Source organism: Stigmatopora nigra, chromosome 7, assembly GCF_051989575.1.
Source record: "Stigmatopora nigra isolate UIUO_SnigA chromosome 7, RoL_Snig_1.1, whole genome shotgun sequence".
Lineage (NCBI taxonomy): Eukaryota > Metazoa > Chordata > Actinopteri > Syngnathiformes > Syngnathidae > Stigmatopora > Stigmatopora nigra.
In genome coordinates this window covers 11,932,687-11,950,916 of record NC_135514.1, presented here as the reverse complement: position 1 = coordinate 11,950,916, position 18,230 = coordinate 11,932,687, and the positions used below count along the sequence as shown (strand labels likewise).

The 18,230-nt window shown below is 39.3% G+C and overlaps 3 protein-coding genes across 5 annotated transcripts; all 3 read right to left on the bottom strand.

Moving 5' to 3' along the window:
- Positions 1–275: 275 nt before the first annotated feature.
- tp53inp1 (tumor protein p53 inducible nuclear protein 1) lies at positions 276–6,744 on the bottom strand. 3 transcript variants are annotated; one of them, XM_077721333.1, is made up of 4 exons: positions 6,626–6,744; positions 3,742–4,055; positions 2,665–3,127; positions 276–2,564 (listed from the first exon to the last, which is right to left on the bottom strand). In XM_077721333.1, exons 2-4 carry the CDS (start codon positions 3,872–3,874, stop codon positions 2,342–2,344), a joined length of 819 nt encoding a protein of 272 aa, XP_077577459.1. In that variant the 5' UTR covers positions 3,875–4,055; positions 6,626–6,744; the 3' UTR covers positions 276–2,341. The 3 variants fall into 3 exon arrangements, with proteins under 3 accessions (XP_077577459.1, XP_077577457.1, XP_077577458.1); XM_077721331.1 differs by lacking the exon at positions 6,626–6,744 and adding an exon at positions 5,574–5,794; XM_077721332.1 differs by lacking the exon at positions 6,626–6,744 and adding an exon at positions 4,334–4,557.
- A 1,777-nt stretch (positions 6,745–8,521) lies between these two features.
- Positions 8,522–12,942, bottom strand: nagpa (N-acetylglucosamine-1-phosphodiester alpha-N-acetylglucosaminidase). The gene is given in 11 exon segments (XM_077720849.1): positions 8,522–9,091; positions 9,342–9,393; positions 9,799–9,924; positions 9,991–10,092; positions 10,095–10,210; positions 10,416–10,544; positions 10,624–10,732; positions 10,810–10,949; positions 11,327–11,594; positions 11,804–12,087; positions 12,701–12,942. Coding segments are annotated over 11 exon segments (1,560 nt in total). The 5' UTR covers positions 12,790–12,942; the 3' UTR covers positions 8,522–8,946.
- A 153-nt stretch (positions 12,943–13,095) lies between these two features.
- plekhf2 (pleckstrin homology domain containing, family F (with FYVE domain) member 2) lies at positions 13,096–17,503 on the bottom strand. The gene is made up of 2 exons (XM_077721771.1): positions 17,261–17,503; positions 13,096–15,198 (listed from the first exon to the last, which is right to left on the bottom strand). The coding sequence occupies exon 2, from the start codon at positions 15,185–15,187 to the stop codon at positions 14,459–14,461; it is 729 nt and encodes a 242-aa protein (XP_077577897.1). The 5' UTR covers positions 15,188–15,198; positions 17,261–17,503; the 3' UTR covers positions 13,096–14,458.
- Positions 17,504–18,230: the final 727 nt, after the last annotated feature.

Here is an 18,230-nt window from a genome sequence, read left to right as displayed (position 1 = left end):
TGGTTTTAAATCAATTTGTGTTGACCAAATATTGGTGAAAATTGCAGTATTTACTAAGAACAGTCTATTTTGATAGTAATAAACAATGGTAATTGATTTTATTGCAAATTACGGGCTCATATTTTCACACAATTTTATTAATTTTAGGAGGTTAAAACTCCATTATAATGAAAAATGAGGATATATACAGTATAAAATTATTGTCATTTTTGCAATATCTTAAAATTGCTTAACTAGGTTACCAAATAATTACAGAAAAACTAAGATGAGCACAATGTGTGTATGAAAACATTTATTTATCGACTAATAAGAGATCACACATATGAACTATGACATTTTCAAAATAAGACGCCCCATCAACGTCAGATTTCCAAGCAAAGTGAATTGAACAGTCGTACATACACAAAAATACAAAGATATGTTGATAAATAAAGAATATAATAACCCTACAATTCCTACACCATGTTTTTTTTTTCCTTTTGGCAAAGTGCGGTATTATTCCAGTAAACTACACAACAACAAAAAAACGTGTAACACTTGGTGAAAAAAAAAGTAACAATAAAATGCCACAAAATTTGTCTTCACACTCAAACTGAAAAGTGGAGGTTTTGCTACATGATTCTGCTTGCTTGTGAGTCTTTAAAAAAGGGCAAAAAATAGAGTGTGGGTGCATAGTTGACATCCGTTTGCCATCCAAAAATAACAAACTACAGGGAAAAAATAGTCCAAGTACTTCTTGATGTATTGTCCTATAAACATCTCAACCTGGAAGGCACGTAATGCACAATTTTTCAAGGCATTTTACATGAAAAAGTCCAAAATATGACAAATCCCTGTTAGTTTCCATGACGACCGATCCAAACGATAAACTGTGATCCTTCGGTCAGAGGAATTGATGAAAAAAAATAAAGATTGCTGAGCTTTACATTCAAGAAATGACCGTTTCTCGTGTGGATTCATTTGTCGGTGCTTAAAAAATAACGCACAAGTCCTGATTTGTGCCCTTTCCTGTTTTTTTAAGAGAAATAAAATAGTAATCGACTTAAATACAACAGCCAAGATATTCAAATTAGGTCATGAACAACAATTTAAAAATAATACAAAGACAAAAGAATAAAATCTAAATATCAAAAATTCTTGCTACCCTTTTTTTGGTTTAGTTTTACTAGACTAAGTTAACATAAAAACACAATTACAATTTTTCACAAGCAAATCGAGGGAAAATAATCATAATAATAATCAAGTAAATCTGCATTTTCCATGTAAAAAGTGATTGGTTGTTATGGAAAAGCATTGCGTTCACATGGAGGGAAAAGTTTGTTTTTTTGAGTAATATATTCAGTTAAAATATTTTTTGAAACCTATCATGATTTCATTTTTTTAACCTGTATCCCTCTTGAATATTACAAAAAACTTTAGAAAACAAAGAAAAATAGTCATAAACAGAAAACAAATGTAAAGATTTGGAGTTATTGCAAAACTACAGAAAAAAGTGAAGAAAATCAGGAAAAATATACAAAGTATAATCAACAAAAAACAGGAAAAATAGTCAAAAAAATGTTTTTTTTTTTTAAATTACCCTCCCCCCAAGTGAAAACAATACACCTCCATAGGTTGTGACCCTGAGAAGTGAACTGCAGATTTCTTTAAAAAAAACAACAAAAATAAAATAGCAATTTTTGCTTTCTTGCATACCGGCTAACAATAATTCTATCGGCACACTCATACACGCGTCGTCATACTGATATGTAATCTTGTTTTTCACTTTTCCAAAAAAAAAATATTTTAGGCTTTTTTTTTTTAATACATTTTTTTGTCTATACATTTCTATTCATCATAAAGCTACCATTCAAACAAGGCAAGTTTAGTGATATCTAACCCAGTGACTTTTTAACTTTTCCTTTTTTTATATATTTTTTCCTCTTTTTTTTTTTTTTTTGAATGCTGAAGAAAAGTTGAAATTGACAAAAAAAAAGTCAGAGGCAGGAACACGGCCTCCATTTTTAAACTTCTCCTTGAAATGGAGTGGGGAGGAAAATGACGATAAAAAGAATAAGTTCTCTATTTACATTAATTTAACTGAAGGGAAAAATGGGTTTGAGTTTGAATTTTACAACAACAAAAAAACAATTAAATACGCCACAAAAGGAACCGTTTTTAAATCACTGCCAAACAAGGTGTTCAAGTCTAATGATAGGTCAATGGGGGTGATGATGTCATCACATTGTTTAGTGAGCCTGCCTCTGAGTAAAGTGACCTACAGCGCTAATTCTACAGGAAGAAGTGTGGGTGGCTCGCCAAGATGGCCGCCGACGCTGGTGCTTGTTTTGCGACGGCGCCCTCAGAAGTTGAGATGGCGCTGGCCTGGCTGGTGAAGGTGGGCGGGGCCTGCCTTGGGTGGGTGCAGCAGGTTAAGGCGGCGCAGCGCGTTACGGGACAAAAGCGACTGGCCGCCGCCCATTCCCGGGCGAGTAGGCGGGAGGCCGACGCGGGCGGATAGCGCCGCCGCGTAGCACGCCGACTGATGGAGGCTACTGCGGCGTGGGACTGATGACACTTCAGATCTAAGGGGGAGGGGCATATCAACGTAGGATTGTTGAGAAACATTGCCATAGTTTTAAGGGATGTAAAGTTGTTGTTTTTTAAGATATGCGTCATTCTCACCTGCGTCGCGAGCCATCCAGAGATCGCCGTCCTTTCTCCTTGGGAGCGGCGGCCATTTCCAAGTCCAGAGAAGCCGGAAGGGTGTCAATTTCGAGCCCGGGGAGACCGCGATGGGCGTAGACTGACATGCTGGGGTGTTCGATCAGCAGGTTCTCCAGAGGACTGGTTTCCACCAAGACGGAGCGGAGGCCGCGGCCGGTGAAACATGGCGGTGGGGTGACGAACCAGCTCTCTTCCAGGGACGCCGCGTCCACACGGAGGAAATCGCCATCCTCGTCGTCGTCCTCCTCCTCCGCGCCGCCATCCGGGTCCGTGTCGGCCGTGGAGTCCAGCGAGGTGCAGGAGGCGTAGCGGATTGGCGGGCTGGCGGCGGGGGAGGGGATCATCACCAAGTCATCTTCGTCTTCGTCGATGGCGGCGCCGGAGAGGCTATCGCTGCCGCATTGATTGGTGCAGCTGTCGGCTGGAGGGAAAAAGAGCGCTTAGTTTTCACGTCATTTTTTGGACAACAAGGTTATCTCATAGTCAGTTTGTATGGGGAAAAAAAGACAACAAATGCAATGTGCTACTGTGACCGCCAGAGGGCGTTGTTATTCATATCCAAATTTCACATGACCATGACAGACCTCAGTCTCCTGAATAGCAGCTTTTATAAACCCAAGGTAATTATAACATTATTTTTGCATCCCGTGGACGCCAAAAAACACACTCCAGTTAGCATATGAGTGTGGTTTCTCCACTAGAGAGGACGTTTTAAAACATCAGCTGGCTAGACACTAAAAATAACCCATGACTTTTTCCTTTTATTTAAGCAAGCACATACCAAATATTGCTGTTTATCGTTTACACCTTGAGTGCCAAAGATTTAATAACATATCTTGCACCCCTGCAGAACATGAACCGACTTGACCCGAGTTACCGTCTGTTTATATTTTGACTGGGATCTATTTTCAGTCCGTAGATGGTCCCGAAATAATGACCTGATTCTCCAACTGTTTGACCTCAACTCTCACCTCACCCTGGCACCATTGTACATTTTCCTATGTAAAATTGCCAGTTAAACAGGTTTTGACTCACCTAGGAAGTTGACCAGGATCCAATCTTCCTCATCCTCCTCCTCCTCAGGTTGCATTTCATGGCGGCGGAGGCGGCTCGGTTGAGGCGTGACTTGGTCGTCGCCAAACAGGGCACTGGCCAATTTCTGGAACATCCTGCTGAGGCGCGGTTCGGGTACGGGTGGCGAATCGATTCGGTCATCAGCTGCGGGCGGAGATGCGCTCGTCCGGGGCGCTAAAGTGCATCAAGTGCGAGGTGGCGCGGCTCATCGGAGAGCCACCGGGCAAAACATGGTTTAAAGTGGGGACGTGGAGGAGAGAGAACGATCGGAAGACCTGAAAAAAATGGGGAGACAAAAAAAACAACAATTTAGCATTGTGGTATTCACTTGCTAGCTTGTTTATGGGAGTTTGCATTACATGTTAGTTTTCAAACTTTTGTGTTTCCTGTATTTAAAAATGTAGGAAAATGACAACATGAAGTGAGATAATTGAATGACTCGTTTATGGTCATTTTAAACCTCAACTTTTAAAATCGCAGCACTAATATGTCATATGTTTCCAACTTTTGGCTTTTTCAAAAGGTTAAAATAAAATTCACAGTGGCATCTAACCTTTGTCTATGGACGCGCCACTCTCCTTAATGATGGTTCTTAAGTTGCCATTTCGAAGAGGAAAAAGTGTAAGTATTATGTAAATCGAGTGACAGCACTTGTGTTTACATTTTCAACTTGGTTTATTACTTCTGAAATGTTTGTCGTTACAGAGGCGCGTGACGTTCACGGTACACGCGCTCTTTGTTTACCACAATCGAAATGAGCGCATTCACGTGATTGCCGTTCGTCAGAACGAACCCATATTTCGTAGTTTTTTGTTCCTAAAGGTGGAAAGGTTTCCCCCCACACATTTTGGGGTACCGGAACCTGCTATACATCGTGTACTTTTCTCAAATTTCATTTGTCCGACGACACTTGAACACAAAATGAGTTCAAGATTTGGGTTCACTGTGGTTGTGCTGCGTTCAGTACCTTCTCTTCAGTATCGTACTTTTCTGTGTTAGGGTAAAAAATATATTATTTTCTTTAACAACTGTTGTACTTTTAAAAGTATTCGAACGAGAAAGAGCCCAAACGAATACGAACAAAATACTTAGTAGCGATAACTTTCGTCAAAAACAACAACAAAATCGCTGATAATCCACTGCGCCGCCTCGACACTCAATGTAACAAACATTTTACATGCACGCAAATCACTCCATTGGCTGCGTGCTAAGTGGCTAAAAAGTACAGATACTTATTCGACTATAAAAAAATGGATACATTAGCAAAAACACCATGTCACTTGTGTAAATAAGTGGTTACATGTAAGCTTTTTGTTGTGAATTCAAACAAATAGACTGGTGGCAATATTGGCTGGCTAGTTTTTGGTGTTAAGTCACTTTAAAAGTGGGGGTCGACGAGCCTGTTTGTGTAAAGACGGTTTAGCTCGTTAGCAGTCGGGCGTGGAAGAGGAAGGGAGGAGGGGAGATGTTATTCGACACGAATAGGGAAGGACCAACCGACGTCTGTATGAAAACATAACAATGTTATCATCAAGCACTAACACAATTAAAATCAACGAAAAAAAAAGGTTTATAATCCTGCAGAAAGACTTAAAAACACCGAGCAGACACCCCGACTAATCTAGAACAAAATGTACAACGACGGGAAAAAAAACAGCCTGCAAATGACAATAAATCTCTAACAAATATTTGATATCAACTAGAATTTATGGTGAATAGTTTTCAAAATGTGTCAAGCCTCATAAGAATGTTTCTGGTCGAAGTAAAATGTGTGGAGAAAACAAAGAACCCACCTGCAGTTCGGTCGACGACTTGATTTTTATCAAAATAAGAAAAATCCTTTTCGATCGCGAGGTAGATGAGTTACTTTTTCCAAGAGTGAAAAACTTGCCTTATTCTTCGCAGAAGAAATAAAATTACAAAAAACGGCGTTATGTTTTGGAATTGAACATCGACTGTGGATACTTCTTCTCTCCGACTGCTCTCCCTCTTTTGTTATTGTTGTGTGGATGGAAGGCCTACTAACAGCTGATCGGAGTGACGTAGTCAAATAGGCGGGGGCAACAGAAGCGTCTCGACCAATTGCAAGCCGCGGAGCTGACTGTCACTATCCCACGTGACCAATGTTCGCCCTGGGACAAGACTGGGCAACGCTCGCAGTTGCATTGTTACATAAGCCTAACCATATCCGGTTCTGGTTTTCTTTTGTAATGTACTAAAGATTTATGACTATTTTTGCTTTAGGGTGTTTGTTACCGGGGTTTTTCCTTCTAAGTTGTGTACTAAACGTTTAAAAATAAAAAGTATGCTATTAAAAAAACTAGTTTCTATTAAAACCACCAGCAAGTTGCAACATGCTAACGAGAGTTAATCACAGGTCAAAACGACTTTTTTCCACATTTGATTAACCTCCAAATTGTTCAGATACACACGTGCTTCTAAAATGTCATCTTGGAAATAAAGTTGTTTTTGTATCCTAATGTTTAATAGCAGTTAACTATTAACATAAGCGCAAACATGTTTATAACAAGAGTTTTGTGGACGCAATGTTTTTTTTTTTCAAAATATTTTTCTTCTTTGGAATACTGCTTTATGGAGACTTCAACTAAAAGCTGGATTTTTTTTAAAGTATGCTATCAAACACAGTAATAACAGTAACCTATTCAAGCAAAGTTTAAACATTTTCCCTTTTAAATAGAAAGTAAAATTTTTGTCAATATAAAGACACTGATTAATAATATTTACATTAAATATGTCAGTCTGTCACATAACTGTCTTTGCTTTTAAACTAGATCAAAACATAACCATAAATTGGAAAAACACAAGCGAGATAAGGCGTACTTACCGTCTGACCCACCGTTTTTCCATTTGCACACAAACAGGTGGCACCTGGACATCTGATGACATCACACAACTGATAAGAACGCCGTTCATGGCCTTGGGACTGAATCCGCTCCGACGCAACACGAGCCCTGGAAAAGTGTGTAAATCATTTTGTAAACATTTGACTGAACGCCATTAAATCATTTACTGCCATTGACAGCGATCAACGTCTATGCAGGAGGACAGCAAACAATACATTACAATGTTGACAGCAATAAATGTCCAACCGTTAATGAGTAAAATCAGAGTATTAAAATATGAAACAATGCAATTTCTCAAATACGAGATGAATAAAGTTATCCATAATCCATAAGATAACTATAAAAATGCAAAGAATTATGTGAAAATAATCTTGCCATTACTGGTAACACCCCAGTCAAAATGGATTGGACGTCTATCATTGTCACTGGCAATTATATATATGTATATATATAGTCTATTTTATTTTTTGTCAAATGGATGTTTTTTCTGACATGGTGGAAAATTCAGACTTTTTAATGTATCACTAAAGGTATATTTTATTCCCCCAAGTGTGTGTAAACGTTCTACTCACAGTAGAAAGTAGGACACAATACTTATGTAAACTTTTCTTCTTCTTGTCACGAATGACGTACGCAATTGTTAAGGAATGCTAGTGGACAAAAAGTTCTCCGATCAGTGTGTCAGTGTTTCAGGAAAACAATCCTAGAAAGACCTTACCACATCCATATGTGGCGGCGGATGTCTTTACATAATAGTGTTTTTGCATGTGTTGCACAACTATACTGATCATGTCAATAACATGCTTTTTTTAGGGTCTAGTGGGATGTCAGAACAAAATGTACAGTATGGGAAATGGAAATGCAACTGTAAAATGAGGGGGGGGGGTGTTTATGTTGTTGTGTTACAAAATGTTTGAGATAAAGACTTTAAAGATGTTTTTTCCACAAAAATATGTATTTTTTCATTGAGTGCACATTAAGGTGAAGCATTAAATGTCATTGTAGTTGTGTAATCACAATAAAGGGATTCAATTCAAGAATGTTAAGTGCATGGAACATAGTAAGTGTTACAGGTTAATTCTATATCTGGCAACCCACGCGGTGACGACCTTACGACTTTTCAGGACGTAAACATGCTGAAGGGAATGTGGGCGGAGCCGATATGACACGGTGACCTCCGACTCGCCCGTGTTACACTTTTGCTTTTGACTTTAACTCTTTTGTGAGCTTATTCACACATTTTTTTGAAATTGTCATGACTCATTTTTTGGGAGTTTGGGTGGGGTGTTACAGTGCCAATATTTGAACACACCTATGGGTGTGAATGACAAACAAAGACACTTCCAGAGACTTTCGGTGTGGTGTTGAATGAGCATGATTGACTTGAAAACAGTAGCCAAGTCTGCTAGTTTGTTCATAACAAGTCTCGTCTAACGTGCCAAAAAAGGGTCAATTTGATTTAAATTGGAATAAAATGTAGGTATTTTAGTTTACTTTTAGAGAATTGCATGTTTTGGTTTATTTAGATAGTGATGGCATTTAAAAAATAATAAAAATAATTGGACGTGTGTCATTGTTAAACATTGGCCTTTTTAAAGCTCACATTTTCATTTGTATATATTTTAGATATTTTAGTTTATGAATTTGGTATCTATTTGAATTTTTAATAGATATTTACGTTTTTAAAATTTAGCATGTGTATTATTTATATTTTGACTTTCAAGATTTCCAATTTTGTATTGAATACTAAAAAACAACATAAACACATACGTACCCTTCCTTACTTGCTAGGTCTGCCTTGTCGCCCGCTGGTGTTTAAAATGGGTATTACATGTGTCCAGTTTTCTACCGAAATCAACACAAAGGGAAAAAAAAAGAACAGGAAACACAAGTCTTTAATTTCTTCTGTTAATTAGCATTGCTTAAACCAGTCCTACAAACCATAATTTGACAACATTAACACAATTGGCATATAATTATCTCGTCTCAAAAGTAAATGTCAACAGCAGTGTTTATAATTCCTGAGAAGTCCTTTAATCTACAATACAATCATTTTGTCTGGAAAGTTGGACTGAAATTGATTAGCTTGTCTTAAATTACCCTGGAAATGTGTACATCTTGCATATGAAATGCTTCAAAGTGCAATAAAATGGAGGGAAAAAAAGCTACCAACCTTACTTACACTTTGAGCTTTTCCAGTGTTTGGAAATGACCAAAACTTTACAATCGGCTTTCTGTCTTGGATAATACGAATTCCAGAGAGCTGGATTAATCTAGATCCCGTTTCCCAGATGTTTGCTTCTCAGTCGGAGGCGGTCAAAGGCAGGTAGGAGTAGTTGGCGTGCGAGGCGGTCGCCGGCGAGCGCCTGCACAGCCACGCCGCCGTAACTAGCAAGTTGATTGACAGCAGAACGCTCAGGACGATGGTGAGCGTTAGCCATGTTCCTCTGGTGAGACAAAAAAGTTAAAAGTAGCAAAGAACACACAAAAATGTCGTACCTGTCTACTTTCCTCTATGTTTCCCTTTCCTTTTCTTTGTCAAATATATCCAAAAAGCATAAATGATAAGTTTATCCCATTTTGCTGTTTGTTATATAGCCAGAGTCAATCACAGGCTTTTTTGTATGTCAATTTTGTAACCATGGCAACATACGAATTGACAGGTATGTCTTTTATTGACTACTTTGTTTTACTTACTCAGTCAGATAATGATTTTCTTGTGCTTGTTCTTTGACCAATGGGTGTCCATCTGTGGGGAAAAACTTTTAGTTACAATAACTATTAAAAGCAGAGGGCAGAAAATTCACATTTTCTATCTTTTTTTCACATTTTTAAAAATATTTAATCGATTAAAACATTGACAAAACTATTTCAGAGAAAAAAAATTAACATTTTTATCTTTTTCACATTTTTAAAAATACTTCATCGATTAAAACATAACTGAAAACAATTAGAATTAAAAACATATACAATCTTCTCCAAAAAATCAAATATTCACTATATCTATATAACCCTCATTTGAATTGTATCTTAAAATATAATTTTGACACACGATGTACTTTTCCTGGCCTCGTAAAACAATACAACTAGGCCCTGGGCCGATACTTTAACACCCATGTTATACTGTAACAACATTGAATCGCTATTCTGGTACCTTCACAGTTTTTTCCATAGAATCCTGGAACACAGCTGCAGCCACCATGGACGTGATGGCACGAGCCACCATTAGTGCAATGGCACGTCTGATTGCAGGTTTGTCCGTAAAAACCAGGCGGGCACTCTGAGACAAAACCCAAAATTTACCTTAAGATCTTCTTTCAAGTAGTTTTGGTATATTTATGAGTACCTTGACTGCAATTGTGGCCTCTCCAACCGGCATTGCATACGCACACACCTACAAAATGACATGAATGAAATACTTCCGATGCTTCCGATTTCGAGATGCTCAACATTTACCGTCATCGCAGACTCCATGGGGGCCGCAGTCCGAGATCTGGCAATGTCTGGGATGGACGCAGAGAACAGTGGAAACGGCCCGAGCACAGCGCCACCTATCGTCTCCTTCGCTAAAGTGACATTAGGACAGTTACCATATTTTCTGGACTAAAATGAGCCACTTTTTTAAAGTAAGGAATGCCATACAGTCCTATAGCTAAATTACTTAAGGCTAGCATTAGCTGTTAGCCTTGGGTTGCATTTGTGAAATTTGGCCGGTTTGGCTTATAGTTAGGTGCAATTTAGAGTCTGAAAATGATTGACGTCCGATCCTACCATTTGTCGGACGGGTAGTTTGCTAATGAACCCTTGGAGACAAATGTGGCAGAGCCACCACCGTCCATGTTGATGGCGTTGATGACACCGTAACTCTGGAGGAAGTCGGCCATTTCCCAAAGACTCATTCTGTCAAGACATACGTGAATAAAAATTATAGATCTGGACATAATTATTATTTATTTTTTTTTAACTCAGTTTTTCGCACCCTGTTTCTCCCGTCTGTCCATCCACTTGGAATAAGACGACTCTTCCCTCAGCGTCGTGCCCCAACGCCGTCCTGGCCGACAAGACATCGGCGAAATAACGGAAGGCGCCTGCGGAAGAAGATGGCGACTTTGAGTGGAAGATAGCGAGGAGGAGGCGGTGAGGAAAGGGGAAGGGAGGGCCTGACCTGTCTCCTGCGTCTTGTCGCACTCGGCCTCCAGACTGGAGTGAATGTAAACCTGTCCGTTTCGAAGCAGCCACACCACTCCACTCACCAGCTGGACAAAAGGGTTAGACTTTTCCAAAACTTCGTCCTGAGACAAATACCTGCAAATAAAGTCATCGAAAATGGACTGATTGTCATTTGAATCGACGATAAGTCAACGAATTGTTCAGTAAAATCCTCTTAAATAGTAAATGTTTTCTCAAATTCAAATTATGAATAAAAAATTGTAATTATGTTTGAAAGTATATTTGAATGGAAAAAAACGAATTAAAGTGTATTTTCATGAGCTTTTTGCTCATTTAATATTTGAAAACTGTTTTCATTGGCATTTTTATTCATGTTTTTATTATTATAAATATTAGTAATGAAAACTAACAGTCACATAATAGCAAAATATTAACAGCACATTTTTTTGTTTCTTGGATCATTTCCGGCAAGTAAAAGGAGCCTCCAAATTAAACCCGTATTTGTCTCCTACCCGACGACCAGCGTCCCGTCGCTCCTGATGCCAAACTGTGCGTTCTGCACGCCACCGCTGTCCCGCACCAACCTCCCGTCACTCACTATGTTGCCCAGACATTGGCCTGCGTGGGTGTCGAAGTAGCCACCGTTTTGGGCCACCAGGCAGCCGGCGGCTCGTGCCGTCTCCTCCACCGTGGCCAAGCGAGAAGCGTTGCAGCCCCCGGGTCCGCCGGGCTCCAGCACCGACAGGGTCCGCAATGGATCTCCCACCACTGTAAAGTGACCTGACGTAGAGTAAAAATAATCAGACAAAACGTTGGTCACTAACAAAAGAAGAAGGTCAAAATTGGTGGTAATTATATTTTCAACTTTGTTAAAGCTACTCAGTAACTAAAAAAGAATCAGTGATTTATAGCGACGCCGGTGGTCAAAAGCAGTACTGTTTTTTTCCCCACAGAAAAACATATCCAGTCTTTTTAAAGTTCTGAATTACCTGTAACGACGCGTCCGGGAAGCTTGTGGACGATAAGTTTGGTCTCGACCAGCGGCCAAACACTCCGATTACTGGCAGGAAAGCTCTCGTGCGTGCGATTGCCGTGCACGGCCGGCTGACAGTCTCGGACGTGCCGGTTCGAATGGCGAGGACCGTGGCCATCCGTGTATGGCTGAAGGAGGTCATCCGTCGCCGACGGCCTTATGGAAGCACAAAGTTTTTCCACATGGATTAAGGAGGGCACGTGACCATAGGTAGCTGGGATAGGCTCCAGCACCCCTGACCTTTGAGAACATGAGAAAATGAACGAATGGGTTAATCTGGGTGATGACGCCTCCAGTTTCGGAAAGGAACTTGTTCGTAACTCGAGGAGTAGTTCTTAAAAGAACTTTTTTGTTACTTTGACCCGAGATATTATTTTAAGATTATCATTTGAACGAAATATGCTAAATTATACACATTTCTTGCGATTAAAAAATGGCAAATTAAAAAGGCTATATTGGCCGTAAAATGTCAAAAAGAATATGTAAATACCGTACATTAAAAATATGTACTTTTAATAGGATCAATTATCGATGATTAATCTAAATAAAACAGTTGAATTTTAAAGCCTTCAAATGCTTGTAAATATCGTACTTTACAAGCATGTTTTCATTCAATTTTTTGTCAATATGACACAAACACCAGGTTAAACTAGTACTGAATAGTGGGAATAGGTGGACTTTGCAGAAAAGAAAATTTAGGAAAAAGGAAGACATATATGCACATAAATACTTGTATTGAGGCAGAGTATCCAAAGTTCTAATAGAATTGTGGTTGGGTTGAAATCAAAAGTTTGCAAAAGTAGCTAACTAATTAGCATCGAAGACCGTGAAACCGTTAGCGAAGCGGACTCACCGACACCCGGAAGTCCAGTTCGTCCATATGGGGCCACCGAGACATAAAAGTAGCCAAAAGAGCCCCACGCCAAATCGTCTGGTTCCCATGAAAGGAGTTTTTCTCCTCTATGAAAGATTTAATTGAGTTTTTTTCTTCTTGTCACGCGGCATTTCGACTTTTTAGGTCTCACAAACAAACGGAATAGAAAAGTAAACTCCCTGCGCCATCCGGTGTTGCTGTACAAAATAAAAGACACGTTGATTACGCAGACTGAGTTACAAAATAAAAGCCTGAGCGCTTTCTACCCATGTAAGGCATATACTTTTCAAACTTAAACAACATTTATGTATTTAACTTTTATATCACACTATATTGTTTATAATCACAATTAACATATGAAACAAAACAGCAAACAATATTTGTAACATTTATTTGTTTTTTGACAAAACATGAATTACAAAACTAGTAATCTGTTTGTTATTGCGCCTTGGCATTTAGATTGAACCCCCTTTTTAATATGAACAAACATTCAAAAGACAAAAACAATGTTTGAAAAGCAAAATGTAATTGATTGGTTAAAGAAAAAAGTACAATAATTATTTTTAAATAATAATACATTCTTAGTAAGTGTCATGGCCCTTTAAGACATCCACCGGAAGGACGGACAAAACATAAATGAGGAAATTGCAAAAAATCCCTTTCTACGTTAGCTGGTTTTACTTTTGACTCATTTTGTGCATTGCAGGATATTAGAAGTACACAAAAATCTGGTATTAAAGATGTTTTTTCCCTCAAAAATAGGTTTCCTACTGTGAAAAGTATTTTATTTAGTTTTATCAAGAGGAAAAAATGCCACTTGAAAGTAAATTGAGCGAAAAATGGTTGTAAAATTAACATTCAAACATTTCTGCAAAGAATAAAAGTGACATTTCTTTTTAAAACAACTGAATCCGATCACAATAAGATTTGAACGCACAAACATCTAAACAAAAATAAATGCCGTTGCTATGGTGACATCCTCCATGCACCAAATTCCTTTTTTTCCGGGGCGGGATTAGTGTGTTACACGACAAGGCACCAAGGTGAGGGCGCACAATGATGATGTCATCATCGTGGGCTCACGAGAGAAAGTACTAAGAAAATATCGTTTTACTACAAGAGAAATTATTTCAGTAGAAAGATACACTCATTGATTTAACAAAATATTTTCTAATCAACTTATTGGTGGCCATTGACGTCAATAGAACGTGAAAATGTGCATTTATGGTAGGAAAGTGGATTTCAAAATTTGTCCAAAAATAGTTTCTCAGGTGAAAAATACATTGTGCTATTTTCCAATCCCTGAAATAATCCATTGAAAAAATATTTTCACACTTTTATACTTGTTTAGCTCCACGGGGGGGTGCTTCAGTCAAAACGCTATTACTTGAGCATTTTTTCTTAGAAAATAAAATAAACCTTAACCCCTGAAAATGGCCCCCAAACAATATATTTCTAGAAAACAACCTTTTTCAGATAGTACTGGACTTGTTAACCTTGGCGTGAGACATTTGAGTCTAAACGTTGCTTTTTTTGACAAAAAAAAATAGACTCATAGCCCTGGAAAATATGACTCCCACATTTTTTTCCGACAAAACAACTTTTTTTCAGAGAAGATTTCACTTGTTTGCCTCGTCCTGAAGTGTCCGAGTCACTCGAGCATTTTTTCTTGGAAAAAGTAGACTGCAACCCCTGAAAGTATGATTTTTTTAACTTCAGGCGGAATCCACGCACGCCTCAGTCGCTGCTGTCGTCGTCGTCATCATCGTCGTCATCGGAGACGCGGGCGTAGTCGGAGGGGCGCCCGGCGGTGCCGTAATCGTCACCCGCTGTCAGCCGCCCGTAGCAAAAGTGGCAAACGCGGACGGGCTTGGAGGACTGGCTGGGTAGCAGGTGCTTTTTGTCGGAGCAGGGCCCGCAGACCACGAATCCGCACTTGCGGCAGTGGTGGCGTCGGCTGACGGGCGTGAATTTGACCTTCTGGCAACGCATGCAGACGGCGGCCTCCGAGTCGGGCACCCATACGGCAGCGTGCTCGCCGGCCGGCGCCTTGCCACTTTTGCGCAGAAGCTCACGCACGCATTCGCCAATGTGGTTCATCCATTCGGACTTTTCGCCGGCGGTGGCGGCGTAGACGGCGAAGGATTTGGTGGGCGTCTTGACTAGCCAGCCGTTGCGCAGCTCGCCCTCGTCGGGCACGGCGTCGATGGTGACGCTCTCCAGCGGGATGATGTGCTGTTTGTTGTACTTCTTCTTTTGCAGAACGATGTTGCCATAGACCAGGATGTCGTTGAAGAGGAAGAACTGCCGCGCTTTGGGCTTCTTGCGGCACAGCTTGGTCAGCACGCCCTCGCCGATCAGGACGCGGCCCGGGATGGCCAGCGGCTGGCCCGCCGTGCCGAAGCAGCCCTCCACCGCCGAGATGCGCTTGGAGTTGGCCTCGCTGTTGGCCAGGCGGTCCACCATCTTAAGCCGCCCTAAAACCAGACAAAAAAAACTTAGCCCTCCAATTGATGGACAACCATATGCTAAGGCATCAATTTTAGGGTAGACATTTTAGCATGCTAAGCTAGCCAGAATGCTAAATGGTAGACATTTTAGCATGCTAAGCTAGCTAGGATGCTAAAGGGTAGACATTTGAGCATGCTAAGCTAGCTAGTATGCTAAAGGATAGACATTTTAGCATGCTAAGCTATCTAGCATGCTAAAGGGTAGACATTTTAGCATGCTAATCTAGCTAAGATGCTAAATGCTAGACAAGTTTTTGGCAGTGGCGACGGGAAGAAATCTGCAGTGAAATTTGGCATCTCTTTAATGAGTCTTAAATTGAAATGTTACATAACCTGTTTCATGACCGTCAGCAAATTCTCTTTGTCAAGTTATAACACAGATCTCCAATCTAACCATATGATTGGCTGACCCACGTCCAAACATGTCTTCCGATCTTTTGAGGTGCGTCAATGGAACTTGCTGAAACCCATTACTTGCTACTGGGACTCAGCACTAGATTTTAGATATAAAAAATAATTAGCTCTTTAACTGCTTCTCCATTGGCAATGAATATTTTTTATGTAAAATAAGGGCAATTTTTCAAAATATATTTTTTACGCACAATAAAAAAAACTAACGCCCTAAAATTAACAGCAGGAATACGCAAAAATATTCAGCCCATGACAACAAAAACCCTCTAGTATTAATAATAAAAATATTGTCCGTAAAATTTGAATATACAAAAGTATCCCTTTAAACCATTAAACTCAGCCCCCGGACTTGGTAAAGATGTTGCCTTGGCAACGGGGAGTGACGGGCTCTTTCTAATCTGCAGCCATTTATATACACTGATATATTGGATTATGATTACACAACTGTTTGTGTATAGAAATTAGTTGCTAACACATATGCCCTCTCTTCTTTTTTAATGTTTTTCTTTACTGTGACATCAAAAACACAATAATAGTGCTAAATGAGGGCTTCTTTGTCGCAAATGAGCAAGAAAGCTCTTGTTAAGACGCATATTTGTGGATGTTAAGTAGCTTAGTGGACCAACTCCCCAACTTCTCTTGCGAAACAGGAAGACGACTCCTTAGTAGTCTAGATGGCACTTTCACTACACTTTAAAAGTAGTTTCCATTAACTCACTGCCCAGGTTAGACTGCCAATTCATTTGAACTGGGAGGATTGGCTGTGACTATTTTTCTCTCAGTGCAATCGTGAAGTCCAATCTTTCGACTCTTTTCAGTCCAAATGAATTGGACATGTAGCAGAAAGTGAATTTAAAAACAGTTGCAGTACTGTTAACGACTATTTGGGAGTTGTGTTATATTATATTGTCTCAAGATTGCACAGTCTGGGCATTCATTTGTCGATAATCAAAAATAGAGTGGACATTTGTCCAAATTGATTGGACGCTTAGCACCGTCAATGGCAGCCAGTGAGATGTACATTAAATTCGGCAGTTCACCAGAGAATAGGAGGACACCTACAGAAAACTATCGTTTAATATATCGAAAGCAATAGATATTATATTAGGGGGAAATCCGCACGTGCACATGAGGAAGTCGATACTAGAAACCGGAATTTCCGAACTTTAAAGCATATGTGATAACCTTGAATGCAACCTAATTCAGGCCGATGAATTAGTTCATGGAATAATTATTTAAAAAGTCACTCAACTTAATACATATCAACAAGCACATTTATCGACAAGAACATAATAAAAACTCCATTTAATGTCTAGCTATGCACAACTGTTGCTAGTGTTAGCTTAACCTAGCTTAGCCTAGCTTCGACAGAAAGTTCCCCGTCGCCTTGCTCTTGGATTGTGTCCACTTTTTCACAATTCGAACTCATTTAAACTCAAAAGCAGAGACTAATCCCGTTTTTATTCCAGACTGAATACCCCAAGGGAATAACTTTAAACTCTGGTGAGAAGTAAAGGCTAATGGTCAAAGCTAGTAAACACTCGTATGTATAATATATTTTGTGTATATTATGTAGGTATATTCAAGCGAGTAACTTTTTGAAAGTCAAAGTACCTACCAGAGTATCTTCTCTGTCTTTTGTTGTTAGCTGGTGGCTATGGATGTGCAACGGAAACATCCGAAGGAGAGAATAAAGCGGCGGGTCCCATCAGAAAGTGACCGTAAAAGAGTAGTGGAGCAACCGCAAACGCAACACCGCCCGCCGCTACTTGTCTGGAAAAAAACACAACAACATGGAAGCCGAGCAACGCGAGGCTTTCAGGGGAAAATTAAACGGTCGAAAGTCCGACCGCTACTTGGAACAGACCCCTTCACGAGAATCGGAAATTTGACACCCATAAGGGCATCTTTAAGGAATTGGAAAAAAGAAGGCCACATTTACATTACGTGCGTTAAAAGATGGATTCTGTGCCTTGATGGAAGACTTTAATAAATTCACGGCTGCCATTGACGGCAATAGACGCCCAATCTATTTTTAATCTAAAATATACATTAAATTGTGCGAATTTTGTTACTGATTTAGTATCTCAACATGACTATGTAGTTTAAAATAGAAAAGTATATAAATTGGTGATATTTTTTTCATTAATCACTTGGTCTTTAAAATGATTGATTATTCATCCACTGTAGTGTCCTTGAAAGGTTTAATACATAAAAAATTTGAATAAGTGTCCTATAAAGGGTTGAATAGCAATTGGAGTTAAATAGTTAATATGGTAACGCATACCATTTGTGAGCAATTTTATGAACTTTGGACTTATTTGTACATAATGTGTTTCATTACACTAAGTCATGAAACACAATGTGTAGAAATGAGTCCAAGGTTCATAAACACATTCAGATTTTTACTTTCAATACTTTCTCCTTCCTCAAGGTCACTTTTTATGAATAATGTTGTTTCCCGCGTGAGCGATGTTTGGGAAATGACAAAAAGTCATACATTGTTAAAAATAACATTGCTTTTAGATTTCATATTGGGGGGCAAAGGTCATGAAATGATACGATTAAAATATTATATCACTTATTTT